Below are 15,000 nucleotides of genomic sequence, written 5' to 3'. Positions count from 1 at the left end.
TATTAATATAAAATTATACTTATTCTATGATATAGCTAGGGCTTGATTTTATGGGTCGGGTTAAAAATGTGAATATGTTAATATTTTTCTTTTAAATTTTATAGTTATAGGTAAAGAGACCTAGCTGAAAAACGAACGCGTATAGGCTTAATGCATTTCCGTTCTGAATATGACTATAAACTATATAGAGAGTATTTATATGCATGTATATAAGCTGATCTAATATACCTGCTGCAAATTTCTTCTGCATTTTCTTTCCTCCCTAGCGACGTCAGAGTCAGTTTTCGATTTTTTTGTAAGTGAAAATTGTCGATAGTTCTCATCCTCAATCTCGTCGCTGTGCCACCCCCCTATAAAATTTTCAAAGCAGATCCGACTGCATTCGTTGGGTGCCCAGTCATCTCTGTTAATCGCACGAATCCAAGCCTTTCTCTTCTTACTGTGTTTTGGAAATCTGAAAAAACTTATGCCCTTGCCCTTTCCTTTCTCGCCTTGGCGATTAGAACACTGGTAAACAACGCAGTGAAAGACCATTACGTTGCTATTGTAAACAACTGTGGGTGTTTTGTTGCCGTCCGGAAGCGTTTCTACGCATGCGCTAAAACAGGACCGCAGTTAACGAGAAAAGGCTAATTGTAAAAGTGAAGAATTTACAAGTGAAATTAATATATTTAACTTGTATAGGTACCAGACTCACTCAAGACAATTTCAGGTGATTTTGGTCTTAACTTTAACTGGACAGGCGGTGAACCCTGGACTTTGAACATCTGTACCTAAACTTGCTAGGGAGGGGGAAGGGATGGATGGTTACTGCCCTTTTGGACTAAGCTTAAATCCAACATTACTCAAGTATAATTTCCGATGAAATGTTCATAGGGTTAATGTGTCTTACTGCACTGGTGATATTAACATTACCAATATAACTCAAAATCAAGCTTTCTCCATTGACGATTTGTTTATTTCTTTTGGTTCATTTTTGTTTTTATTTCAATTTTTTTCTTAAACTACCGCTCAGATTTCAGATCCGGGGTATTAATACCAACCCAAAGACTCTAGCGAGCACTAGCATTTAATAATACTGAGCATGTATTTTTTTCCTGAGCTTTCTCTTAAACTTTTAGTACAATATACAGAGATGTATAAGATAAAGTGGATATAGAGTTTAACTGCATTAAATTTGACATAAAGATTATAAAAACCTTTATGATTATTATTTGTTAATTATTATCATTATTATTAGTATTATTTATCATGCAAAATCAATGTACACGTAGGACCTTATCATACTGCCTAAATCTTATATAGGATGATTGGACGGCACCCGACAATGGGATACCTTTGACTAACAGTAATTATCTTAATGACTGCATGAAGGGGTGCCACTTACTTGTACCTTAACCCTTATCCAGAGAGACCTATGCCATATTAACACTGACATTCCGATAATATAAATCCATTTTTTTTAAATCGTTGAACCTACATCACTTGTATATCTGCCAAATTACAAATGCATGCGTACCCGTCATTAACCTCAACCCCCATCCCGTCCCCCTAGATTGGCTACTGGCACTTCTTCTAGCCATGGATGACTGATTAGTGATCTTGATCTTGTAGGGCAGCTTTGTTAAACTCAATTTCTCTAGACCTAACCCATCCAGAATCCGGGGTGGCACATGTGTTATCTTCATATCCCCTTCTTAACTGCTATCTCGGCCATCCGTTTAGTTCGTATCCTTATACGATTTGCTGTATCACGTCTAACTTGTTGTTTCCCCATCTTCCTTGATTTGAGAGTGACATTACGACCCGATGGCAGCAGGTATTTTTGGTATTTCTATGACATGAAATTTTGCAACTTAATTTTGCAACATGTCTGCCCTGCTAGCTTTTTCGGTAGATTATGAAAATCGGGGTCATACGGTCCTTGATTATATTGCGTCATCTATTTAAAACCAATAGTCTCGAAAATGTTTAACAACTACCAAGAACGCACGAATTATCACCCTTGCACTGGTATTTAAAGCATTTATCACAATATGGTGATAAATGCAATTTATAACTTTAATTAAAAATATTTCAGTAAAAGATTTGTAACATTGCAAGATTCTTTTTAAAAAACATCATAGTTCCCTTATCATAAATCTATCTTAAATGCAGTTAAGTTATAAAAGAGGATTCCTTAACTATTGTTGTGTGTACATATATTGATTAGTTCGTAGTTCGTACGTTGATTGTTCCTGATTTGATCTATTTATCACAATACTTACACTTCACGACAGACGTTGAATTAGAGTTCATGGTGTTGAGACTTGGCTGGGTCACCGATACACTCGTACTTGGAGTTAGTGTGGTAGATCTGATTTCTACAAAAAACATAATGGACATACGTTGATTTGTTTTCAGCTACTATAATGTTTCAGAATATTTTCTTTATCTAAACAAAAAAATACTTTCTTTGGTTTTTAGTAAAGGAAAAATCTGCAATAGCAACTAGCTTAATTCCCACACTAAAACAATAAAGACATTTTATATAAAGTAGGAGAAAGTACGTTAAATATTATATCATTGATACAATGGACTTTGTATGTATACCACTGTATGTTTCATTGGTAGAGGAGCTACTGTTAAAAAATCTATTCAAATGGCTTCATAGCAATGTAACATGGTGAGTGTGTTCAATGTTCTTTATTCCATTTATGAAGAAACAAGCTGACAATGTTTCTAAGAAAGGGGTATATGTGGCGTTTACAGCATATGTGGCGTTTACAGCAGTGGTTCATTAATGCATATTCACTCTTGATAATTTTCCACCATGGCTAGGAAAGCACAAGAAATGACCAGCATGCAACAGAGTGTCCCATGTGATATCATCAAAATATTCACAATTATTTCCAAGCTTAACTTTTTCATATATAAAATACTTTTAATAAGAACTTAAAATAATAACAATTGATAAAAAAAATAACCATTTCAGTAAATACCACAAAACTAAATCCAATACAATTTCCAGTGTTATGTAAAATGATACAATGTAAACAAACCAACTCCCGAAAAATCCAACACTTTATTTTTTATATAAACAAAATGATAGAATTTTCAACATAATTTTTCTCCTTATAACATATCTCCCCCCCTTTGACATTGCTGTCCCCAGCAATGTAAAAAAAAATACAGCCGTAGTACAGTGATTCACATGTTAAGCACTCAACAAAAAAATTACATGTAAAATTCTATCTGTACAATTTCCATCAATAAATTTTCAATATTAAATATTAAAAACAACTATTTCTGTCCATGTACATTTGCCCACGATTGGCTTAGCGTTGCACTCAAAGACTTTCCTAAAGATGCACCTAAATTAGCTACGGCATCACTGAGTTCACTAATGTTTTTATCATCCACTGAAGAAACACGAACTTCCTTACACGAAACAAGGGCACTTTTAGGCAAATAAAACGATTGGAGTGTTTTTCTGCTGTTGAACGCGATGAACGTCTATATACAGTCTGTTCCATTTCATCTTGACCGTCCTCGTCACTCAGACCACTAGAGGTGTCAGATTGAAACATTTCTCCTATCGGAGGGGTTTCTAGTTGTGCTTTGATGTCCATAGGCTGGACAACAGTCACATCATCAACATCGCTATCTGACTTGTCGTCTACTTCATCACCTGTATCAAAAATCTCTGTCCTTGTTACGTTTCTCGTTGGTCCATTCCCGTCTGCAAGTTGGATCGTGTATACATTTCCTCCTGGCCTTGCAACCACCTTGTAGGGTATGGATGACCACATGTCCAGAAATTTGTTTCTCCCTAACACACGATTTCACAATAATACTCTCGTGCCAATCTTGATTGGTACCTCTTTAGTATTCCTGTTCTGAATCTCTTTTCTACGTTGACCATTTTTTTTCTGTATTTGTAGCTGCTGAATGCAAAGCTTCACTAAGTCTTTTCTTATGTTTATTAATCCAGTCGTCTATGGTGGAAGCGTCGGACTCCGACTCTGCATGAGTTCCAAGAAGAAATCTATGGGCAATGTAGGTTCACGGCCAAAAAATAAGAAGTAAGGAGAAAACCCTGGCAGATATTCCGTCCACCTTTTCTTGTGTTCATTAGTAAGAGTGCGTAGTCGATCATGCATGGTCTGATTAAATCGTTCGCACTGTCCATCACTTTCGGCATGATAGGGGGTAGTTCTTGATTTCTCCACACCGTAAATTTTACAGAGCTCTTGTATGACTTGCCTTTCGAAGTTGTGTCCCTGGTCGCCGTGTATTCTGCGCAATATCCCATATCGTACGAACAATTCCTTCACAATCGTTTTAGTTACTATCACAGCTTTCTGGTCCCTTGTTGGTATTGCCTGGGTGAATTTTGAAAATATATCTGTCATCACCAAAACGTTTTTCCGGCCATCCGTTGACTTCTCGAGTAGAGTGTAGTCAATTGCCAGTATCTCCATAGGACGAGATGCAATGAGATTTCCCATTGGTGGCTTTATACTTGGCATGAGTGCTTTTGCAATCATGCAACGTTCACAGTTCTTACACCACTCTTCTGCACATCCTGAGCCATTCGTATCCAGAAACACCTTTTGCGTAGTAATGCCAATGTCCTTTCCACACCTTGATGTCCTGCGTGATCATGCACACTTTCCAACACTTTGTCTTTCAGAATTTCCGGTAGCAGAATTTGTTTGATTTCACCAGTCTCGTCAATACATCTCTTGAGTAACACATCCAATTTTACTGGAAATGATGAAGAGTCTGCAGTCTGATCTTAACTCTTATGTTCTGATCATGTTCACTCTCTTTCACAATGTGTCTTATCACAAGCTCAGTATCTAGTAAAACTTTGACTTTGTACTCATCTTCTGATGAATGAAGCAACTCTGCACTGTGCACTACACCTAATCAAGTCTTTGGTGTCAACCACATATCCTCATGTCCAGTGTTCATCAATTTCACTGGTACTGTCCCATCTTTCATTTCAATGAATATGTCCAAAAATAATATATTTTTGAGTAGAGAGCCATTTTCACTTGATATTGCTTGAACTACTGCGGTTTGCGGTACAGATGACTTCCTTCTTCTATTTGAACCAAATACCACTTTCATCGAATTTGCTTGAATTTTCACTGATTGTTGTGCTGCCAATTTCACAAATCCAATCTGTATGTTTTCCTCATCTACGTTTTAGATAAACATTACATCGTTCCAAACAGTTTCTTTTGTTGTCAAAGGTTTCTAACGTAAGTGTTTCCTGTCACATTGGAGAACGTTGCATCCTAAGTTGTACTGGGTCACTACTATTAGTCTCACATTCCACATTTGTACACACAGTTTCCTGTATTTTCAAAGTAACTTCAACATATCCAAGATGCGGAATATTCAGCTTGTTGGCTGCGGATAGTTTTACAATTTTAGAAGTATCACTGAGTTTTGATGAAGACAAGTGTTTTTAGGTCACCTAAGTTTACTACCTATTGCTATCTGTTTTCGTCCGTCGTGTGTTGACATTTGAACATTTTCAGCTTCTTCTCTGCAACCACTCAACCAATTTCAACCAAATTTGGCATAAAGCATCTATGGGTAAAGGGTAACAAAAATTGTGAATTTCATAGTCCCTGCCCCCCCCCCCCCCCCGGGGCCTGAGGGGTGGGGCAAAAACCACTAAAATTAATGAAATCTTTAAAAATCTTTTTCTTTACTCATGGACATCAAGAGTCAAACTGTTTGCAGGATTATAATCATCATTGAGTCCTCTACCAAAATTGTGAAATTCATGGCCCAAGGGTCAGGGGTTCTAGTGCTAGGGCCGGGCTAAATAGATATACCGTGAAAATGCATAGATTCTTTGATAATCTTCTCTGCTCCTGGGCATTAAATAAACTAACCAAGTACAAAGTTATGTTGAATAAGGCTGCCTCTACCAAAATTGTGAAATTCATGGCCCCTGGGTCATGGGTTCTAGTGCTAGGATGGGGCTCTATTGATTATAATGTGGAATTGCAAAAATTCTTTGAAAATCTTCTTCTCTGCTCTTGGGCATTACATAACAGGGATGGGGTATTTAATAAAAAAAACTATCCAAGTACATAGTTACGTTGAATAAGGCTAAATTGAAAAAAATGTTCATCCTACTCCCCAATACTCCCTAACGGTTTTATGACAGAAATTAATGTTTTACGGTGTGACCGTTGGGGCGAGCGCAATTAATTACTATCAAAAACATATAATGTACATACTTAGGCAAAAAAAAAATTAATTTCTTGGTTCTCAGGCCCTCCCTCATCTCTTCCAAGGGTGCCTCATTGACCCTTTTTATTGCTAAACCAATAAAATAAAAATCACCTCCCTCATTATTTTTTGAGATTTTGTACAATGTAAAAAGCTGCCTCATCATGTTTTAGGGGCAATAAAAAGTAAAAAAAAATGCCTCCCTCCCTCATCATATTTCTTGAAAAAAGGCCTGAGAACCAAGGAATTAACTTTGCATGGCCTTAGTCTAGTAGCTTTTACTTGCACTGTCTATTCTCATACAATTTATTTCAAAAAGAGAAGAAAAAATATCAATCTCTTCCCTGGCATCGAGGTCCAGATTCCGAACCCGAGCCGTTGAAGTGACGAAAGTATAACGTCAGATAAAAAGTCCCGTTGACTTAGGACGCAAACAATAGATTTGTGGCGCGGAGATTGCATTAAGTCATTGTAATTTCCTGGCATTTTGCAGATGCTCGATTGATTTTACGATGTAATCTTTCTGTTGAGTCGTTGTTATCTTCCCTCACAGTTCGACTCCTCACTGAGAAGGTTTCCAGTTTGGGTTTACAGATGTGGGACGAAATGTAGTGCTTGATCCTTTTTCAGATGAACAATTCAAAGACACATGTCCTATGTCACCTCAATTATAACACAGCCTTCCTCTACCAACTGTCGAATTTTCTCGTCTTCCATTTTGTCCTCTGTCAAACCTTGGTCCGAATCTTTGTCTTGATCTTCCTCGTTCTTCTTGCTGAAAACTTGATTGTCTATGAAACTTTCTGTCTGACATCCTGGTTAATCTGTCTATCTGTTGTTGTTGTCTATCCAACATCTCTTGTTGTTTATTTACGAGAGTGATTGATTCACTCCGTTCAGTATTTATAGTAGGTAAACATGATGTTTTCTTCACACTGAGATTCACACCAGGGTTGTCTTCTATCCATCGTAACATTCTAAGTCTGAATTCAAAAAATGGTATATTGCCAGAGTCTAACACAATTTTTCTCAGTTCTTGTCGGATGTTCTGATCTCTGATTCCATCAATAAATCTATCAGTAAGCTTAATGTCAGTCACTTTCTCTTTCTTGTCTTTCTTGTTGAGTTTCTGTGCCATCTCAGTTAATACAAGAGAATATTTTTTCTGATGTTTCATCCTGTTTTTGGTCTCGTTGAAAAAATTACTTGAGAAGTTGGGTAGTGGTTTCTTTGATTTCAAACACAGCCTCCACGATGTCAAGAATTTGCTTTCCTTTTTTCTCTCTGTGAGAGGACGAAGTTTCACTTCTGATTTTGTAGATCCAGTTAAATGGTCCATCGAAATCGTCTTTGGACTGCGCGGACTGTATATGTTCTCTCATGTCCGATATCCAATCGTTAACATCTGGGTCTCCATCCTTTCGAATTTCAAGTAAACGACAGGAGATATGGAGCCTTTAGCTTCTAAATTCTTCATTTGTTCCTGTAATTATTTGATTTCCTCTTCCATTGTAGTGAATAGACTGTATATAGAACTGATCATAGAATACTGCAACAAACACAATGCAAACTGTCAACTAGTACTCTATCTTTCTGGGTCCTGGAATCCTACTGCAGGACGCGAAATGTAACACAGTGATTGTGTTCAATGTTCTTTATTCCATTTATGAAGAAACAAGTGGACAATGTTCCTAAGCAAGGGGCATATGTGGCATTTACAGCATATGTCGCTTTTACAGCATCTGGTTCAATAATGCATATTCACTCTTGATAATTTTTCGCCAACATTGGCTAGGAAAGCACAAGAAATGACCAGTATGCAACAGGGTGTCCCATGTGACATCACCAAAAATATTCACAATTATTTCCAAGCTTAACTTTTTCATATATAACAATATTTTTAATAAGAACTTAAAATGATAACAATCAATTAAAAAAAATAACGATTTCAGTAAGTACCAAAATTCTAAATCCCATACAATTTCCAGAGTTATGTAAAATGACACAATGTAAACAAACCATGTGGTCCAGTGGTAACATTCCTAAGTGCGGAGCAAATGGACCACGGTTCAACTCCCGAAAATTCCAGCACTTTATTTTTTTTTTATATATATAAACAACATAATAAAATTTTCAACATAATTTTTCTGGACGACTTTGGTTTTCATAACAAACAAAAGAGATAATATTTAGAGGTTTAAAGATGTTAATTTTTTTCTTCATTATTGATATTGGAGAGTGTAATTTGTTTTTTATACCATTGTTTCTTATGTTAATAATGAAACACCTTCTTATGACTTTCGTTCTAATGTCATATAAATATAAAAAAAAATCGAAAATATCTATTATAGATAGAGCATTGTTTTCGAATTTATAAAAAGTGCAATCTCATCATTATGTCCGTTATGCATTTATGGATTACATGGTACATGTACATAGTTCCATGTACAGAGCAGATCGAAGTCAAGTAAAGATTTACATACCTTTAATAATGATCCCCTGGCTATCTGTATAGTCCATATTTGATGCAAGCACACGACAAAAGAAAAGACTATATTTTCTCCTGAAGACAGTGTTATTTAAGATTAATTTTTTTCCCTCGAAAACCTTCACATGCTTGTGGCCTTCATAAAAAATCCAACTATATGTGCAGTTCGGGCAGTTAGATTCACATGTAATGTTCTTTGTGGGCTCTTTTACAAAATCGGAATAAAATAGTTTTCCAATGTTTGGTGTTACAGTTACATTAAAAGCTGAAATAGAAATTTTGCAAACTATGTTTATGCAACTGGAAAATATCCAAAGAAAGATGTTTTAAACTTCCAGACATGATTATGATGAGTGAAAATGAAAAGTATTCTTAAAATATTTTTTTTAAAAATGATTAATATATTAAGATATTAAAAATTAAGCACTAAGAAGCGATTTATTGGATCTCCTGGCAAAAAAAAAATCAGAAGAGCTTACAAGTAAGTCTTCGTCTGCCCTCTAGGCCTGTCTGTTTTCTTACGGTGTTTTAAAAGTGGTTACAGAGAAAAGCTCTTAAAGCAAATTCAGATTAATTCGCCAACAAAAATGACAGAGGTTTGAATTTGATTTGATCGCATGACACTATATTTCAATAAACAACTATAACAGCAAACTATCCTCAGAAGCAGTAGACCATCAAGTACAAGCATTTCAACAGATTTAAAGAGAATTGTGAGGAAGTAAATATGGAGAGAAATAAAGTGAAAATATTATACTTATAATATATTCAGAACTTCCATTATGGTTTTAGATGTGTATTTTCCCACTGTTATTATTATTACTAATAACTCTTATTAATATTCAATTATTCAATACAATATAAAATACTGGTTGTTTAAAGTTAATATAAGTAGAGAAACATGAGGTTATTCGGATCATTTATCAAGTATTCATGTATATAAATCTTGCATTGTTGTTTCTAATTTTTTTTAAAGTTTTTCAGCTTCTTTATAGATTTTCATATTTTATTACACAATGCAATAAACTAATTTTGCAGTATCCTATAAAGAATTGCATGTTTAATTTTTTTTATATATATAAAACTGATCTTAATTATAAAGACTTTTCGACGAGGTTTTATTTTCGAAATGTATCCGCAGCATTCCAAAAGCAAGATAACTGTTACTCACCCAATGTTATTTGAGATCTCGGATCTTTTTTTTATTTGAAATATTTAATTTGAACCCTTATCATGTTTTTATATCAAAATCGTATTGGTATAGTTTAGCTTCGCTACACCATATATAACTTTAAGATTTGAGTCGCAAATAATCGGACTAAGATATGTAACTTTTTATTTATTTGGATGAATGCCAAGAATGTTCTGTGAAAAATTTTAAAAAGGCTATCCTCCTACAGTTTTAAAAAAAGGTAGGGTACATACGTAGATGTAGACTAACATATAATGTAAGATGTAATCAAGTTTCACTGTAATTATTATCATCACGTTTGCTAGATTATAAAGGTTCTTTGAAGCTCTTCCAAAATGTTACTCCTTCATTTATCAGATACGGAGGGATCAATTCTAATCCAGGACTCTAGAGCAATGAGCGCTCTAAACCACTCCGACTCGTTAATATTTTTCAGGATAACGAGTGAGAAAATTTTTAAAAGGTATGTTTAACCCAATGAAAAATATTAGAATGATACTGCATAAGGAGGTAACACTTATAAAATCTTAATGTTTCGATGATAACGAATGAGAAAATTTCTAAAAAGGTACATTTAATCCAATGACAAAAAATGGAATGATACAGCATAAGGAGGCACTAATTATATTTTTGGTGCTGCTCTTGACCTGTATAGAAATTGTTCTTATAAAAACATTTTTCCAGGACCAATAATATATTCTTCACCGGTTTGCTGCTTGTATATTTTTACTTTTTTCTCCCACTACTACATATTTATGATTTTTGTCTTTGATAGAAAGTATCGTTTGAACTTTTGTAGTCTCAAACTAGAAACCGCCCGTATGGTATAGTTCACTATAGATTACTTTTTCTATATCAATGACGATTGTCATTTAGATAATCAAAAATAGTCCTGAAGACATGAGATAAGTACAATTTGACCTTTTGTCTACTTTTTATATTGGCTAAAGAAGTTTGTATGACTGTTATAAAAACTATATAAAACAAATAATCATAAGTTTTATGCACACTATATTAACTTTTCAAAGTTCTTACAGGGGATTGTATTAGAAACTGTATTTAAAATCCCATCTTCACAGCGTCAAGTACTTTGATAAGTTACAGTTATGAACTTAGTCGTGAGATCCTCTCATAGTGCGTGAAATTTTAAAAAGACATAATTATGTAGAGAGTTTAAAATGTACAAACATGATAATAAACTTTAACTATGCGATCTTTGTCCGAGACACGTATACATGTAGCTGTTAGTCTGCCTAAAGTACCGATACGTCAACCTTCAGAAATAAAACATATACTTGTTGTTTATAACATCTTTCTTTTTTCTCATATTTTCTAAATAATCCGTAAATGAACTAGAGCCGAGCTCGTTGCAAAGCAACGAGTAGGTCTTCCGTTAGAGCTGTAGACAGGAAGTACCGACCTTGGGTCAAGGTTACTGCACTTTCGAAAGTGAACAACCTTTATTCTCAGCATGAGCCTCCAGTGAATCTTAATTACAAAGTTATGCTTAAACATTTTTTCTCTGTCAGTGACCTTCATTTGCCAGAAAGACCTTTGATCAAGGTCATGACACAACCTCCAATCATAAGTAATCTATGTTTCAAGTAAGAGCCTCCAATGATTTTCACTTACTAGTTCATAGCGTGGAAAAGAAAAGATTTTTTCTGTCAGTGACCTTGATTTTAACAGAATAACATTGGCTCTTTGTCAAGACAAACCCTCAATCTGAAACAACTTTTAGAAATTCATAACCTTGACAGGTGTTTTACAACTTTTCTGTCATTGGCCCTAAATTTGCTAAAATGACCTTATTTTAAGTCATTTGAAAACCGGCGGACTATAAGCAATTTGTATCAAGTATGGACTTAAACAAATATAGTCAGAATGAAAAAAATACTGTTTTCTGAGTCAAAATCGTAAAAAAAAAACCCTTTTTGTCACAAGCAATCTCTGTATCAAGTATGAGCTTACAGATATTCTCGATTACATATAAATGATGCAACAAAACATTAATTCTTTCTCCAGTGACCTTGAATTTGCCGTAATATTGCCTTGAATATATAAATACAATGACACATCCTAGGATCACTTGAAATCTTTGTATCGAGTACAAGCTTCTGGTTTCTTTATGTTATAGCATGACCTTCTGGGAAAAACTTTAAGGGGCAGACAGACATATGGACAGTTAAACAGACCGTTTAATTCCCATTCCATCCACACTACCCCCCAAAATACACAATCACTTTGCAAGGGAAAACTCTAGTCATGATTTGAAAAAAAGTAATCTTTTTTATATCAGGAAGCTTTCGTAAATATGGTTTCTCATTCTTGCCCTGAAGTTCGTAAGAATAATACTTTAAAACGACCCCTTCTTACTTTTTACTAACCGTTTTCTTCATTGTTTTCATTTTATATCCCCAAGGTCGCCCGCATAGCGCGGTGATTAGAGCGTCTGTTCTATAGTAGCGAAGTAAGGAGTTGATCCTTACGTCGTGGTTCGAATCCCACTGTGGGACGTGGGGACCTGTCCTTCCGATGAGACCGTATAAAACAAGGTCCTGTGTCGCTTTAGGTGCTGGCACAAAAAAGATCCCTCCCTGATCAAAGGCACTTAGTGCCGATTATAAGACAATTAATGTTTAACTATGGTGCCGGTTATGATTTTAATAGTTTAAATTAGGTCATAAAAGTGTGTAATTACATGATAAGTTTGTGATATTCAGTAGCTGTAGATTGTTATATATAAGTTCTTAAATTTTCGATTCTGTACATGTTCTGTACGATGCGGGTTTATTTCATGTACTACTTACATGTACATTGTATAACCTGCTACTGATATTTTTAAAATCACGAACAAAATTAAAAGGTTAGCACACTATACTAATCATTTACAGGTTTTTAATAAATTATAAAACAAATAAAATTCATTACTTTAAAATCTTGAATTATTTTTTCAACTTGACTATTCAACGTGTAATATAAATAGGCATTGTGCAGCACAGAAGTCACTTATGAAGTTTAAACGTGCCGGAGATACTTATCGATGTTTAGTCCATTTCATTAATGAGTAAAATTCTGAATAGATCCTTATGATTCGGAAGATTTTCTTTAAAATTTAAAACTGAAATAGCCATGCTAAAAATCTGTGATGAACAAAAAAAAGATGTGTTTGGGAAAATTTGTGTTGAAAACGGATTTATTTGTGTGTTAAAAGCGCTTATTAAGGAGGCTGGGGGGTCAACAAATTAATCATAAATTAACCACCAGATTTAACTTATTTTTTTACATACGGTATCTTAAGCCGTCAACTATCATTTGGCAAAGAAAAAATTCATATATTTTAGTTTTAAAATTTGATCATTTATTATATCTTTATATGGAGCTCTTCTTTTAAAGGAGATAAAAATAGTCTGAAAATGGCTGCCACACCCCAGCCTCGTTAAGCTTGTGAATTTAAATCAATATTGGTTGAAGTAAAGTAACCGCAGATCGCCAGTCCTTACGCTATGAATCCTCAAAACGAAAAGTAAAATTACACATGGAGCTAACGAACTATAAAAATTGAAGACTGATCAATGTACATGTAAAATAAATACCCCAGCGTTTTGTTTTAAAGTCAAACCTAAGATATTTTAAAATATTTTTGAAAGATTCGATTTACTTACAGAAAATAATGTTTTCCGTAAGTTTGTAAAATAAGATTTAACATTCGACCACGCTGTGTAAATTAATGTCAACAAGCGACAGAAGGATTGGTTGGTCGCGTAATTGTAAACAAACACAAAACCAAGATAGCTGTTTTAGATAAACATGTATCACGATCAAATTTAAAACGAAGATAAGCCAACATATTAATCTCAAATATCCGACAATAATAATTTTCAGTTAATTGTAAAATGGTTTTAATACACCAATTATTTTGCCTATGACTGCGGGGTCAATGGTTCGCCGCGGCGTGTCGCTTAAGATTTTCTTGGATGCGTGTAATCGTAAGATTACGCAGCAATGGTCAACACACTTAAAATCTGGGTTCCAGGTGAATGTGAGAATTGCGCAGTAAATAATTACTCAAGCCCTAGAGGGGCTTGAGTTATCTAAAACGATGCTAGGTCATCGATTTACTCGGTTTAAAAACACAAAAATATATTATTTTTGTAGATAAATATATTTCTAGAAACAAAAATGAGGCTTATCTTGAAAACGTCTGTATATTCAACGATATTAAGTGTTAAATATCGGATTCTATTATATGGCGAATGAACAGTGAGTGAAGCTCCGCAGCCGCAACAGTTTCATACAGAGATTTCGCGCTTTCCTTTGCATAGGAATCTCAGGTAACTTTTTACAGTCGCCGACAAAGCATCCTTGGACGAGTCCACTGCAGACTCTGAAAGGTAACGCAGCTTACCCCATCGTTAACAAATTCTACTTTGCATGGCCAGAAAATGTATGGCTGTACCCCCCAACTGAAATTGCTTATCACGGGCCTTCAAATGATGTGTACTTTGAGTGACAGTAAAATAATAGGGCAAAATCAATGTTAAATTCTCGTATTATCTTAAGCTTTGGTAACGGAACCTATATTATAATAATTTATTCTGGATTCGTACGGAATATGTATTGGACATGCCGCTCAGCTAGGTGAACCCCATCCTCTCAAGCCATGGTCCGGAGTAGGAGAGGATCGTGCATTTTGGCCATGGTTTGCAATGATGGATGAACCCGTAGTCACGTGGAGTTTTTGGAGAAAAACTTTTCTACAGACTTGAAGCAAGCTATTTAGATTGATGTATATATTGAATGTGATGTACGTCATTAAGCAAAAATACAAAAACGTATATAGTTTGAAGTATAGTAAATGTCTACATTAAAAAAAATTATTTCATTAAATTAAGAAACGGCAACGTTACTTTATATATGCTCTATAAAATATTCCTGAAAGTGTGTCACGTAAATTCATCTTAAAAAGTAGAACGATTAATTATGTTTCTTCTAATTCAATTCAATATATGAATTTTGTTTTCATGCACATGTAGTTTATTTAACAGAAAATTGAACTCAGTAGCCCTCCTCTTATACC

The 15,000-nt window shown here is 34.7% G+C and overlaps 1 protein-coding gene across 1 annotated transcript in view; it reads right to left on the bottom strand.

Annotated features, from left to right (window-relative positions):
• The window catches only part of LOC134265139 (uncharacterized), a gene marked incomplete at its 3' end in the record, with an annotated part of 9,006 nt that extends 7,318 nt beyond the window's left edge, over positions 1 to 1,688 (bottom strand). The window contains exon 1 of the mRNA XM_062747386.1: positions 1,520 to 1,688. Within this exon, the coding sequence (XP_062603370.1) occupies positions 1,520 to 1,688 (169 nt within the window). The remainder of the gene's footprint in view (positions 1 to 1,519) is intronic.
• Between the last annotated feature and the right edge of the window lie 13,312 nt (positions 1,689 to 15,000).

The sequence above is a fragment of the Saccostrea cucullata genome, unplaced genomic scaffold, assembly GCF_032062105.1.
Source record: "Saccostrea cucullata isolate Sc308-1 unplaced genomic scaffold, CSIRO_AGI_Scuc_v1 ctg10628, whole genome shotgun sequence".
NCBI lineage: Eukaryota > Metazoa > Mollusca > Bivalvia > Ostreida > Ostreidae > Saccostrea > Saccostrea cuccullata.
Note: the sequence above shows the minus strand (reverse complement) of the source record. Positions and strands in the feature narration are given on the sequence as shown.